The sequence below is a fragment of the Cetorhinus maximus genome, chromosome 3 (assembly GCF_964194155.1).
Source record: "Cetorhinus maximus chromosome 3, sCetMax3.hap1.1, whole genome shotgun sequence".
In the NCBI taxonomy this organism is placed as follows: Eukaryota; Metazoa; Chordata; class Chondrichthyes; order Lamniformes; family Cetorhinidae; genus Cetorhinus; species Cetorhinus maximus.
In genome coordinates this window covers 112,072,734-112,086,773 of record NC_135881.1, presented here as the reverse complement: position 1 = coordinate 112,086,773, position 14,040 = coordinate 112,072,734, and the positions used below count along the sequence as shown (strand labels likewise).

Here is a 14,040-nt window from a genome sequence, read left to right as displayed (position 1 = left end):
TCAGGAGGGTGATGAAACATTCCTCACTTGCCTGAATGAAAGCTGCTCCAGTTACACGCATGAAGCTCAACACCATCTAGGACGAAGAAGCTTGCTTGACTGGCACCCCATCTACCACCTAAAACATTCACTCCCTTCACACTGATGTACGGTGGCAGTAGTGTGAACCATCTACAAGATGCATTGCAGCAAATTGTCAAGGCTTTTTTGGCAACACCTTCCAAACCCGCAACCTCCACCACATGGAAGGACAAGGACAGCAAACACATGGGAATACCACCACACCTGTAAGTTCCCCTTTAGGTTTCGCACCATTCTGACTTGGAAATACACACCTTTCCTTCATCATCGCTGGGTCAAAATCCTGGAATTGTCTATTTAATGCACTTTGTCACGGTTCAAGATGCTAGCTCATCACTACCTGCTTGTGGGTAATTCAAAATAGGAAATAACTGCTGGCCTTGCCAGCGATGCCTATATCCAATGAACAAACACAAAATAGTTGTTTTTTATATTTTAGCATTTATATACAGGATAAAGAGTGAAAGAAATTTGGGATTAATTACTTAAATTAGGTGAGTATAAACAGAGTACGCAATGAGGAGAGTGTAGGATATAATTTATGTTCTCACTTGTGGCCCTGACCACAGCCTGCACTCAACTTTACTACTTGTGAGTGCTCTTTTCAGCAGACTGTGACATATAAATCAGACGTAGAAATGTTTCCTAAACATCTAAGTTTCCTAAACTTAGAGATGCTTCTACTGGTGGGGGAGACCCACAAGTAAAACTAGAGCCTGGATTTTCATGTCTCCATCCGTGAACTCCTGCTCCCTCTTCCCATTTTTGGGATTTCTATGACCCCGAGATAAAGGTGTGGTTCACGAGCCACGTTCAGCAATATCGCCCTTGTTTACTACATTGAGGGGGTGGACATATGAGCTACCCAGCTCAATTTTCATTGAGTCAGGCCCATTTTGTTAGGAGATGTGCTTCAGGCAGCTCAAAGGAATCTTGAACCACAGGAGATTCCCAGTCCCAAGTAGGGAACAAAAAAAAGCTCCCTGTTCTTGGAATACTTTCATTGACTGGCTTTGAAATGCAAAAAATAGTTTGTTCCTTAAGCTTCTTTAAGCCTCAGTAGTTAGATGTAGTATTATAAGTTATATGTATTTTACTGCAGTGATTGATTATACCTACAAAGGTAAATTGCCCATTACATTGATCAGTATTATGTAAGTGTTAAGATGCATTAGAATACTTTCCCATTGTGACAAGTGCTCTGATGCTTTCAAAACTGAAGGAAACAGTGCTTGGGATCTCTAGTGTAATAATCTGAAGTGTTTTAAAAGCCAAGAGCCCCTTTAAAATGAAAAAAAACTTCAAACTCCCTTTAAAGAAAAAAATGTCCCCACCTGCTCCTGGACTGCTTTGATTGACAGCACATCTGGCATAGCTTAGAGAAAAACAAAAACCCTCTTTTTTTTTCAGTTTTAATAGACTATTGTTTAGATTTTGCAGGGTTTGTTTATATAGCTGCGCCCGTTATGAATGTTTGCATGAGTTTCAAAAACTCCAGAAAGCAAATGGAATGTTGCCATTTGTTGCAAGGGGAATGGAATATAAAAATAGGGATGTTCTGCCACAGTTTTACAGGCCTTTATTGAGACAACATCTAGTGTACAGTGTTGGTCTCCTTATTTAAGAAAGGATATAATTGCATTAGAAGCAATTCAGGGAAGGTTCACTCAATTGATTCCTGGGATGAGGGGTTTATGTTAGGAAAGATTGCAAAGGTTGGGCCTGTACCCATTGGAGTTTAGAAGAATGAGAGGTGATCTTATAAAAAAAATAAAAAATTCTGAGGGAACTTGATACAGTGGATGCTCAAAGGATGTTTCCCCTCATGGGAGAGATTAGAACTAAGGAGCTCAGTTTAAAAATAAGGGCCCTCCCATTTCAGATGGAGATGTGGAGATTTTTTTTTCTCTCAAAGGGTCATGAGTCTGTGGAACTCTCTTTCCCAGACAGTGTTGGAGGCAGCGTTATTTAATATTTTTAAGGCAGATGCAGATAGATTCTTGACTAACAAGGGAGTCAACGGATATAGGGGGTGGACAGGAAAGTGGAGTTGAGGCTACAATCAGAACAGTATGATCCTACTGAATGGCGGACCAGGCTCAAGAGGCTAATTGGCATACTTATGCTTCAAATCTTTGTGTTTGCATGTAAAAAAAGCAACGGCTTGCTACATATTGCATCTTTAATATAGAAAACTGTCCCAAAGTGTTATATAGAGGTGTAATTAGAGAAAATCTTTGGCTAATCTGAGCCAAAGAAGAAGATATTAGGGATGACTAAAAGCGTGGTCAAAGAGGTGGATTAAGAAGCATCTTGAAGGTGGAGAGGGATATAGGAGGGCATAAAGACCATGGAGTTTAGTCACCTGAAGTCATGTCACCAATGGAAGGGCAAAGATTGTTGAAAGAACTTGCTTAGTCTGAATATAACTGGTGATCTAGAATGTAATTTATGTTCTGTTTTTCACATTTTCTCTGAAATTTATGTTCCTTGAGTTGAGTGTAACAGTATTGACAAACATATTGGGCAGGATTTCCCCGGCGGCGAGCGGGGGGGCGGGACCATAAGACATAGGAGCAGAAATTAGGCCATTCGGCCCATCGAGTCTGCTCCGCCATTCAATCATGGCTGATAAGTTGAGGCCATTGACAGAGTCATTTAAGTAATTAATGGATCTGCCTGTCCAACCTTAAGGTTAGCGGGCTGGCCATGGCAGGCATTAAAAAAAGCATGAAACCTTATCCATGGGCGGGATGAGGATTCATATAGGTTTTTAAAAATTTAATTAAAGTTTTTAAAAAACTTATGGACATGCCCCAACTCATGTGACAGTGTCACATGAGGGGACATGTCAGGGATTTTTTTTTCTATTTTTAATATTTTTTACTGTAGAGCCGATCTCCCTGAGGTAGCATTTAGCCTCAGGGAGATGAGTGCGCTCTTTCGTGTGCATGCGCGAAAGAGCACACTCTAGGGTTGAGGGTTTCCCCCCTGCCCACACAGGGAGCACACAGCGCTTCCATGCGGACGCTTAATTGGCCCGCCCACGTAAAATGGCAGCGACCCCCCCCCCCCCGATTGGGGACGCCATTCGGAGGCGCGCCCACACTTCAACTTCCCTCCCAATGGGGGGATAATCCCGCCCATTATTTCCTCTTTGTCTCTAATGATAGCATCAAGACCATTATAGAGAGGATTAGATTCAGTTTAGTGTTTCTTTGAATGCTATTCCAGCAGTGGTTGAATTCCTGATATGGGTATCTCATACTATGCCAGTGACTACATTTCTCACATCTTCTCGAGGAGATTCCTGGGCTAGTGCCAGGATGTGAACAATTTTATGCTGGAGCCTCAGGTTCATTGGAAAATGGATTTTGGACCACATGACATGAGGACATTGGCCTGAAATATTGATATTTCATTGCGCTATTGTTGAAATATGTGCATCTTAACGATATATTAATGACAATGTTTTCTGAATCAGGTAGCACGACGGTGGGGAATCCAGAAAAATCGTCCTGCTATGAACTACGACAAGCTGAGCCGCTCACTGCGCTATTACTATGAGAAGGGCATCATGCAAAAAGTAAGCAACAAACTTGAGTCATCTTACTAATATTTCTTCAAATATTAGCTGAGTAACATCCAATGACACATACAGGTATAATGCTCATTGAAGTGAGGAAAAACCTATATCCTAACTTATTTCAGTGCAATATAATGGAATAACATTACTTCTATAGAAAGACCATTGCCTTTCTTGGAGAAAAACCTTGAGCTCTGCATTTGCATTGCTTCAATCTTCAGGACCCACACCTCTGGTAAATGCCTCACCTGAGCACTGATTGCTTTTTCATTCATTCTGGATTCACTGATAGTTCAACTAGTCAGTAGCTGTAGCATACAGAACAGATAAGTCTAAGGTTTGATCTGCTAAATGTTTGCTGAGATAGCTGATGTACAAGAAAAAAAATTGGTCAAATTTGCACCTCCTGATATTTTATTTGGCTACTTCTGCTGGAAGCGTGCATATTGGAAATCGGATGAGGACAGGATCAGGGTCAACAGTGATCCCCTCATGATTAAATAACCTGCCAACACTGTTGACTTTGGACTGTAAAGCCCCAAAATTTTTCTGCTGTATCTGGGGTGGCGTAGTGCCTCTGCTCAGCACATGAATGTGCTCTTCGCCCCTTCCGAAATTCCGGCTTCAGTGCATTTGCACATTTTAGGTTAACAATCTCACCATTTTCAGTGCCTCAGTGAAAATGAGAGATGTTGCTATACTTTACCACAGCATGAGTGGGATGACTGCTATTCGATAACGAAAAGAACGAGCTTTTAGGTGTCCAACTTAAAATTTGTCGCCCTTCCACTGATGGGTGCTCCTGCCAGATAATGTGACATGTTAGAAACACAGATCTGTAAAGACTATCCTTATGCACTATTTATATGTCCGCATATATGCTGTTGCCCCTTTGGTGCTTCAATTTAAGTTGTACATATTTTGAAAAAGTTGAGTGTAAAGAAAAGCTTTAAAATGGATCTGTATAGTGAAGTAAAAAGATGCTCTTTGAAGCAGGACTGTCTGAACTGTCACTCCGTAGAAAATAGATATTTATGTTTTTCTAGAATATCCATATTGTTGGAAAACTATTTTAAGTGAAATAATTTGAAAGCAAACTTCTACCTATAATCTATCAAATAAAATGTAAGCTGGGGCTTTTAAACCACTGAACCATCTCCTGTGCAAATGTACATCAGTGCTCTCCTTAGATTTAGTCATAAGATATGAGCCAGATTTTGTTAACAGTGTAATGGTGCGCGAACGTTAATCTAATAGTGATTATAATATGATCGAATTCGAAGCAGTGCCTGAAAGGGAGAAACGTAAAACTGCTACTGAGAACTTAGGTTTGTGTAAGGCTGACTTCAATGAGAAGAGACAGAGATTGTCCTCATTAAACTACGCAAATCTTTTAATGGGTAAACCACAGAAGATCAGCTGGAGGTGTCAGAAAATAACTTGTTGTGCTACAGAATCAGTTTATACCCCTAAGGGACAAGGGCTCTTCTGGGCAAAAAAGACAACCATGAACATTTAACGAGGTAAGAAACAAAACAACTAAAACACATACAAAAATGCAAAACATAGCACAGATCCTGATGAATGGAAGAGATACAAAGAATGGCGTACGGTGATAAGTAAAATCCACAAAAAGGAAATATGAGAAGAAACTTGCAAGGGATATCAAAATTAACAAAGGGCTGGATTTTACCATTTCGGGACCTGTATGTCAGGAACAAATGGGGAGCCCACACTTAGCAGTAGAGAGATTGAAGGCACAATTTTCAGGGAGGTGGCTTCATAATTGACCATCAGCGAGCTTGCTCCCAATGCTGCGGGAGCAGTCACATGGCTGGCAGCTCTGTAGCCTCGGCAGCCCCTAAGGGAGAGGCGGGTGCTGCTGAGGAAAGCTGGGGAACACGAGGGTGCCTCAACATGGAGGTACCCTCAGAGGCATAGACCAAAATAAAAAAGCATGAGGAACTGTAAGACTTCAATGCAACAATTTCTATTGCTCTTAATTTCAAGTCTGCTTGTAAATCAGCTTTGAATTAACTCACTTTAATTTACTTTTGTTTGTGTATGACTTAACTAACTAAGGTAAGGCAGGACTATTTGGATAGCAATTTCAGAAAGTTTGTTACAGAAAAGGTATACTTATCAAACTTTTGGACAATGACTTTTACAACTTCAGCCAATTGTGCAATTTGCTTGAAGTGTTGGTCATTTCCCTCTCAGGTTTCTGGTCTTCGATCTTGAATTCGCTTGTGGAGATTGACAAGTAATTAGTACTCATGAATTTTCAAATCTTGGCTAGCAACGAAACCTTACAGGATGCCGTTTTTATCCTTTTAGTGGACATCACGCCATGTTAGATCAGGCTTCTGTTAGCTTATTGATTGGTTCTAGCTGTTGTTAGGTTAATTTAATTGGACTTTAATTACATCTTTGATCAATAGCAGCTCAGTTCAAAAAGAAATCCATGGAAGACAATAGCTTCCTTACTTAATAATCCTAATCAGATTGTGAACAATGAGCCTTATTCTTGAGCTAGGCTATGGTGCCCTGTAGCTTATCAAAAGTTAGAAAGATCCCTTTGTCTAAACAGTTTCTGCTAACTCTGTATTTTCTAGAAACATTCAAGTTTAAAATAAAAATCCAGTCTTTCAATTATACTTATTACTAAAATCAGCTCACTAATTATAGCTTAGTCAACTTGCATTACTTTATAATCATCTGTTTCATGACTGGCTTCTAATACAAAATTAATACATGTAGTTAATTCAGAATATGAAGTACAGAATGTTAAATAGCTGCAGGAAGCCACATGTTAATGTTAACATGGCTTCCTTTACATCGTTACTTATTGCAGTGAATACAGTATTAAAGTGACTGATTTTAAGACTAAATTTGACTACCCAGGTCTGCCTACAGGCCAAAGCTAGTAAACCTCTTGGAGTAGAGGGAAATCCCCTGCAGAGAAATCGTTTGGGCTGCAAGTGTTGCCTTCCCTGTCTGCAGCCTGTCATTAGGGTATGGAGCCTCTGGCTTCTGTGTCACCAGCCTGCTGCAGGAAGGCTGCCTCCATTTAAGCTGGCGGCCTCTGCACATAGTGGAGCCAAATGCCGGCAAGGCTGCAAAGTTTCCCTTAATTGGGACCTTAACCAGCCTAATTGTCTGCCTGCCCAAATGGAATAACCAACCAATTCTATTCCCAGCCATCCCTTCAAAAGATTCCTGGTGATGGGAATGCATCAGGGAGCCACTACGGCATGGCTGTCTCCTATTTCCACACCCCCGACCCTGCCTTCAAGACCCGTGTCCATGGGATTGGGGAAATTCTGCCCATTATGCCTGAGCAGATATACATAGATGCACTACAGCGCATTCAAGACAAATGACTTGCAAATACTTCACAGGCATGTTGTGTGATAATTAATTTAACTTACTTAGAAAATGCCTTTTCAGATTTACCATAATAGGAAAGTTCAAAAGTACTCATTTTAGCATGGTTATGCTGGTTAGACTCGAACAAATTGTTGAGCAATAATTTTGATGTTTCTAATAGTGGGAATGAGGTATTGACTGAAAAACTATGCACTTCATTCTTCTGCTTAACAGAATAAGATCCCATAGCAACCAGTAAGTGAAGTATTGATTTTAAATGAAGAATAGCTTCATTGTTACCTTTATTTATTTTGTGGCTTATCAAGTGGGAGATGTCAATGTTGGGCAATAGAACAGTTTTACTTTAGCAACTGCTGTCAACAGGAAACTTTTACACTTTAAGCTCACCATTCCTCAGCTGCACACTATAATTATGACTTCATATAAACCGGTGAACAATAATTCCTTCTAGCATACTCATATCCTGAAGAAACTGTTCTGGCATCTCTGCGTAATGTTGACTGCTAATTCCCAATTTAATGTCAATCAACAGAGATTTTATGCCTACTATTAACTGCTCAAACTTACTTCACTTAAGATCTTTACAGCAAACAAGAAGACCTCTAACCTTTCACTCTGAAGTCTTAAAGATGGAAGGACAGTTAGCATCTACTCCCAAAATCCAATCCTTGGACAGTTAAATATCGATTAATTTACTTTGAATTTTTCTAATTAGAATCCAGCGGTGGAAGACTAGCAATCTATGGTATTTCCATGGAGTCAGTCCATGTTACTCCCAGTGATTACACCCACTGGGCAGCTGCCTTGAAGAGAGGGAGATCTCTGAACTGTTACAATCCCTATAGAGACTGATAACTTTAAAAATAAGATTTGAACTTCCAGTTACTACCTGAAAGAATGACCCAACAAGATTTCACATTTTAAAACTTTTACTGTAACAAATGACGAAACGTACTCTTAGCTTCTTTTTGTAGGCAACTTATACTTTAAAATACAGAGAAGAACGGTCCTCTTTTAATACTTATAACACCTTGCACAATTCATGGAATTGATGCCCTTTTAGCAACCAGTCCATAGTTGCTCCCAGCTTCCGATGGGTTCCTGTATCCCTCTTTCGCCAAGTAGTAACTTCAAGTGACTGTCTCCAGACACTTTTGAAGTTTTTGAAGAGCTTCCTAAATCCATCATGAGCGGTAAAGCCTTTTCCGATGATTCTTCTGCCTGGCCATGCCAAGACAAATCTGCCGGAACCCATAGATGGCCGTGGGGTTCACCTCTGAGTAGAAATCATTTCCCTCCCACATCCAGCTGTGTTAGCTAGCGAAGCTAAAGCAGTCTCTTCTCTCTGCTAGCCACACAAAATTGTTGATTTGCATGGAAGCCTGTAACCTGATCTCAAAAATGGCTTTCTCTGCATGCTTCCCACTGGCAACGTGAAACACAGTAGCCTAGTATATAAGAAAAAAAGCTAATTAGCTACCCTTGGAAACCCAACTCTCTTTCATCTTGGAACTAAATGGGCAGTTTAAAGCTTACAACTGCTTACAACCCAGCATTCCCTCAACCGTTTTTGTAGACTTTGGAGATGCAGGACAGCATCTTCCGGTTGGCGTGCGGAGCCAGCCCGACACGCTGAAACGTAAAATGACGCACGATGACGTCAGGCGTGCGTCCCGACGTAATCGCGTGCCATCGCGATATTTCGTTAGGCATGCATGTGCTGTAGTCAGCTGCACACCCGCCGAAATGTCAACGGCCTATTAATTAAATTAAGTAAAGCAGTTAAGAATGCTGCCCGGCCAACCTTAAGGTTGGCAGGCAGGCAAAAAGCCCAAGCGGCCTTCGCATTTTTCAGGTTTCCTGAAGCTTTTATTAAATAAATAAATAAATTGTCATGAATTTACAAATATGTCCCCACTCATGTGACACAGTCACATGAGGGGACATGTTTAAATAAATTTTTATATCATTTCTGTCATGATTTTATCATCCATTCAATCTCTCTGAGGGAGCTCCGTGCCTCAGGGAGATTGCTGCGTTCTTTTGCGTACATGCGCGAAAGAGCACAGGCTCCGACTCTCCCTTCTCCCTTCGCCTGCACAGGTAGTGCTGAGCGCTACTGGCCGCGCATTACACTGGACGGGCCTTAATTGGCCCGCCCGTGTAAAATGGCAGCGCGCAGCTGATCGCAGGCGGTGATTGGCTCAGCGCCAGCTCCTGCTCAGCCCGCCTACTATAGGAAAATTCCTGGCCGCAGTCTCTACTTAACACACAGGCTGCTATCATTGTCTCCAAGCTTAAATACCTTACACTTTCTTCTCAGTAAAACAATCTAAGCCTTCCTTTGATCTCTAACAATCAAACCACTCAGGCTTACTGTCAGGCAGACTTAAGAACAGGTCACACAACCCCCTTTATTTTACCTTAAATTTGAAGACAGTCCCAAAACATAGCACTCTTATAAACCTCATAATTGTAACACTACAAGAAAAATCACAATGAACCTGTTAGTATCTCTAATGATATAGCATTTTTTGTACTATGTAAATGAAAAGAATAATTAATATTGAAAGATCCTATCTTACTTTCCCTCCCCTTTAAATAAATGTGTAGGATTATATTTGTTATTTGGAGTTGACCTCCACTGTATGTTTAGATGATCTTCAGCCAGGTTATACAATAAAAAAAAGATCCAGATCATCAACATATCTGGTTTGTCCTATCCTACAGTGACTAGTGAAAATCTCTAATGACTTCATAGAGAAAAAAAACTCATCAATAAAACTTTCTTGGGTTTGGAGTTCATTTTTAACCTTTTAATGCTAAAGTTTCAAATCCTATGGGCAGAAGTTTACGTCCCGTGGGTGGGCGCGCGCCCGACCAAGGGAAAATCCTGCCCCATATTTGGGACGGGCCAGCAATTTTACTCTTTAGCCATTTCAGCCTAGTGGTGCTTTTGATTTGCTTTGAAGATTTAATCTTTATGGGAAAATGTTTCTTTCCTTTTTGCAGGTTGCTGGAGAAAGATATGTGTATAAATTTGTCTGTGATCCAGAAGCGCTTTTCTCAATGGCGTTCCCAGACAACCAGAGGCCAGTGCTGAAAACTGATATCGAGCGTCACATCAACGAAGAGGACACTGTCCCTCTCTCCCATTTTGATGAGAACATGGCCTATATACAGGATAGTGGCTGTTGCAATCCCCATCCATACAATGAAGCCTATGTGTACTGATACAGCCATTTTGGGGCAGTCACTCCGTGTTTCCTTTATCTCTATTATTTTCCTCTGTAGACCGTGACCCAGGATTTACTTCATCTCTTCAGCATCTCTGACATCGAGCAGTGGGTCCGCAGTTTCTGTCGCATTAACCCCATGGTCCAGCGCCAGGGACAGTGCACTTTATGAAAAGACTCATTAGAGTTCTACATGTTTTTTTTCAGGGTGGGGTGGGGGGGGTGGGGGGTGGTTAGTGGGATGGTATGGGGGGAGTGGTTTTCATTTTAGCCTACATGCTTTTTTTTTGATGGGTAGGGAGGGATGGGTGGGTTGGGAATTGCAGACATTTAAATGGTTTGATTGATGCTATCATATGGATTTTTGTTTCATATCAGCTAAAAACTTACTAAGTCAAACTTACAAGAACTCTGCTGATATCAATAATAAAATAAATTGCATACCTAATATTGCTGTGTTAACACAGCCAGCACTCTTTAAGAATCTATATCTGAGTAGGTACATAGTACTTTTTTGTCAGGGTACACATTAATATACAGTCAAGCATTTTACTGCTGTGTCATATTTGTTAAAAATATATGAATACTAGAATACGCTGAAGCTTCTACTGCAGTCTCCTTTCCTGTAAATTCTTTTAAACAGAGGGTTTATTGAAGAAATTTGAAGTATTGCTCTAAGTCCAGGTAGTATTTCAGGACAATGAATAGACCACTTGAAACATTTACTGCTTAGGATGTAGCTTATGCTGTAGTTATACTATAAGCAACTGTACGCTTTAGGAATTGGTAAAAGATTATCCACCTACAACTTGTTAAAGGAAAATTTTATGTGAAAGACTTTGAGATCAGTGGAAGCCTATCTAATGTAACCTGTCAATGGTAACATTTTATTTGCACTCACTTCAGTTTTCAAATCTGGGCACTGAAGTAGCCAAGGCATGATACCCATGACAACCTGGCAAAAAGGACAATTACCTTTTGATAGTGCTTAGAACACATGAGCTACACTGAGCAGTGTTAGCATATGGACATTCACATCTATTATCTCAATAGAGACATAAACCCATTTATTTTAAACAGGTTAACATCTATACGAAGGATTTTGATATGAACACATTAAACTTTCCTACTGTAATATCATTCAGCATAATTTCAATGTTGTTCTCAGTAAGTACATGCTAGTGGAAAGCTTCCTCAAAATCAAATGACCTTTCATCAAATCAAGATTATAGCTCACACGTGTGACTGCATCTTTTTCTGATTGCAATTTTTCTCTTTAACAATTGGAGTACTGTACCTAAAAGTTGCACCGGTGTACTGGTGGTACATTTAGACAGCCAAACTTGTGCATGTGAAGGGACAGCACGCATTCCAAATTTGACAGCACTTGCACTCTATGTCATTTCTGGCATGATAACATAATGGCAAAGTTACAGATTTACCTAGGATTAATTTCTGTTCTTGTTCTAATCACTGGATATGTAAGAAGTTTCTCTTTGCTTTCTTAAAGCTTCGTGTTTTCTTCAGTCAGTAATGTAAACCGGTGCTAAGTACGTCTGTGAGAAGGAACCTGCATTTGTCTCTTCTCATAAGAAAACTGATTATTCTGCATTACGTTAGAAACCTAAATATCTTTGAAGGGCATGTGTATTCTTAGCACTTGTTACACCTCAGTATCCTATCAGAATCGTTAATAGGTTTACGTGGAAACTGAAACTAAGGCCGGGATTTTCTGGCCCTCTCACAGCGGGAGCTGCCGCAGGAGATTTGGGGGCCCAGCCAGAAGTCCATTGACTTTTGGTGGGACTGGACGATCCCGACCTTGACTTTCTGGCCCCGCCACAGTGAGAGCCACCATGGGGGTACGGCAGCCCAGCCAAAAGTTCATTGACTTTCGGTGGGACTGGATGATCCCAGCGGCAGGCAGGACAGCAAAATCCCGCCCAAAGCTTTGTGCAGCTTTTAATCCCTGGCTACTGCAATTTGAAAATGTACTCTGGGCTTTTGAAAAAAATACTTAGGATCTATGATGCATCCAGATGAATAAGCCTTTGATTTGAACATTGTCAAGTCCTCTGTGTATTTGAGGGTTACTCTGGAGTAAACAATTATCAAATACACACAAAGCGTAAGAACTTCGCCATAGTAAAATAGTGCATACACAATAATCAGGGGTAATAAAAAGGAATATAATAGGTTATGAACAACGTATTTTAAAGTTTCAGGTCTGTTCCTATTCTGTTCACCAGTAAACAGTGATATTGTTCTTGTTTTGTTCAGTCTTTATCACCACTTCACCCTACTCCATTGCAACATCATTCTCCTGGGTTCAGAGGACAGATGCAGGGAATGGTCACTTTACTGGGACTTCATAGTTCTGTGCAATCTAGCAATGACTGCTAGGCTTTTGAGTTGTGAGTTCCTGTAACCCCTATTGCCTAGCAGCTTCCAATAATCAACAAAATTGTTTATATATGAAAACTCATAAACCAAAATAGGCAACAGGGCCATCAGCATCTGAGAAAAGAAAAGTTAAAATTGTGGCTGGAAACCCTTCATCACTGCGCATATTTGGAAAGCAGTCTGGAATAATGGCTTTAGCCTGAACTATACAACTATACAGATTTGGAATGTGCACCTCAGCAGGAACACTGCTTGGTTTTAGTCATTTTTTCTTTTGGGCAGTCAGTTTAAAAAATATTAAAAAGGAATCATACAGCACAGAAAGGGGCCATTCGGGTCCATCATTGTCTATGCTGCTTTTTTGAAAGCTCCACTCTCCTGCTCTTCTGTAGTCTTGAACATTTTTCCCTTCCAAGTATATATCTAATTCCCTTTTGAAAATTACCATTGAGTAATTTAGCAAGAGGAAGAGTCTGAGAGCATAAATCTTGCATGAAGTGATATCATACAGTGCTGAAAGTATACCTAAGTATAAAAGAAAACACATTTTCTTATTACTCACCTCCTTTCTACTGGGGGAAAGCTTTGATCACAGTAAATCATATTGCAATTCCATTTTGGGATTGGACAACATTAATATATAGCTGGAAACACATCCTAAAGTGAAATAGCACTAATTTGATGTTGTAATTGACAGACCACTTGCATCCATGCTTGTCATATATAGAATATATATATAAAAGGGTCGATGGTCAACTTTAATCTGAATTTCCATGATGTGACTTTGGGATGTTAATATATGGACAGAACTGTTGTCTTGCTCTTTCTGATTCTCTTGAATTGTATTCCTTGTAGTTCGCATCAAGTGCAAACATGCCTGGTTCACATGGAACAAGTACTGAGAGGGCTCAAGATTTGGATGACTAGTCCTAATTATTCCCTTGTCTTTCAATAGTATTTTCAGGGGCCCTCTTTATTTTTTTCTACACAAAGCTTGTGACAGAGTTTTCCCGCAATGTGAATTCTATTTCAGATCTGTGATTGGACATATTGTGGAATCAAGTGCAAAACAAGCTGCTTGTTTCTCAGAATGGTTTTCACAAAATGAGTTGTGTTTTCTGATCCCAGGGAGTTTACATAGCATGTTCACACATACTAAGCTGAATTTTACAATCCCCTCATGTCTAACTACCCCTACCCTGCGCCCCTCAACCCCCACCACACGTTTAGCCTCCCACCCTGACCTGTCCATCCTGGTCCCCCGGCTTCCTCGATCCCCTTGCCAGGGCCGGCCAGCCAGCCCCAGTGACACTTCTCACTGCCCCCCACTTTCCCAAATGACAA

At 40.6% G+C, this 14,040-nt stretch overlaps 1 protein-coding gene across 3 annotated transcripts in view; it reads left to right on the top strand.

The window, feature by feature from the left end:
- etv1 (ETS variant transcription factor 1) overlaps positions 1-10,496 on the top strand; it is a 146,786-nt gene extending 136,290 nt beyond the window's left edge. For all 3 annotated transcript variants that reach the window (XM_078538832.1, XM_078538831.1, XM_078538834.1), the window contains 2 exons: positions 3,566-3,667; positions 10,070-10,496. In XM_078538832.1, coding sequence (XP_078394958.1) covers positions 3,566-3,667; positions 10,070-10,291 — 324 coding nt within the window. In that variant the 3' untranslated portion in view covers positions 10,292-10,496. The remainder of the gene's footprint in view (positions 1-3,565; positions 3,668-10,069) is intronic.
- The last annotated feature ends 3,544 nt before the right edge of the window (positions 10,497-14,040 follow it).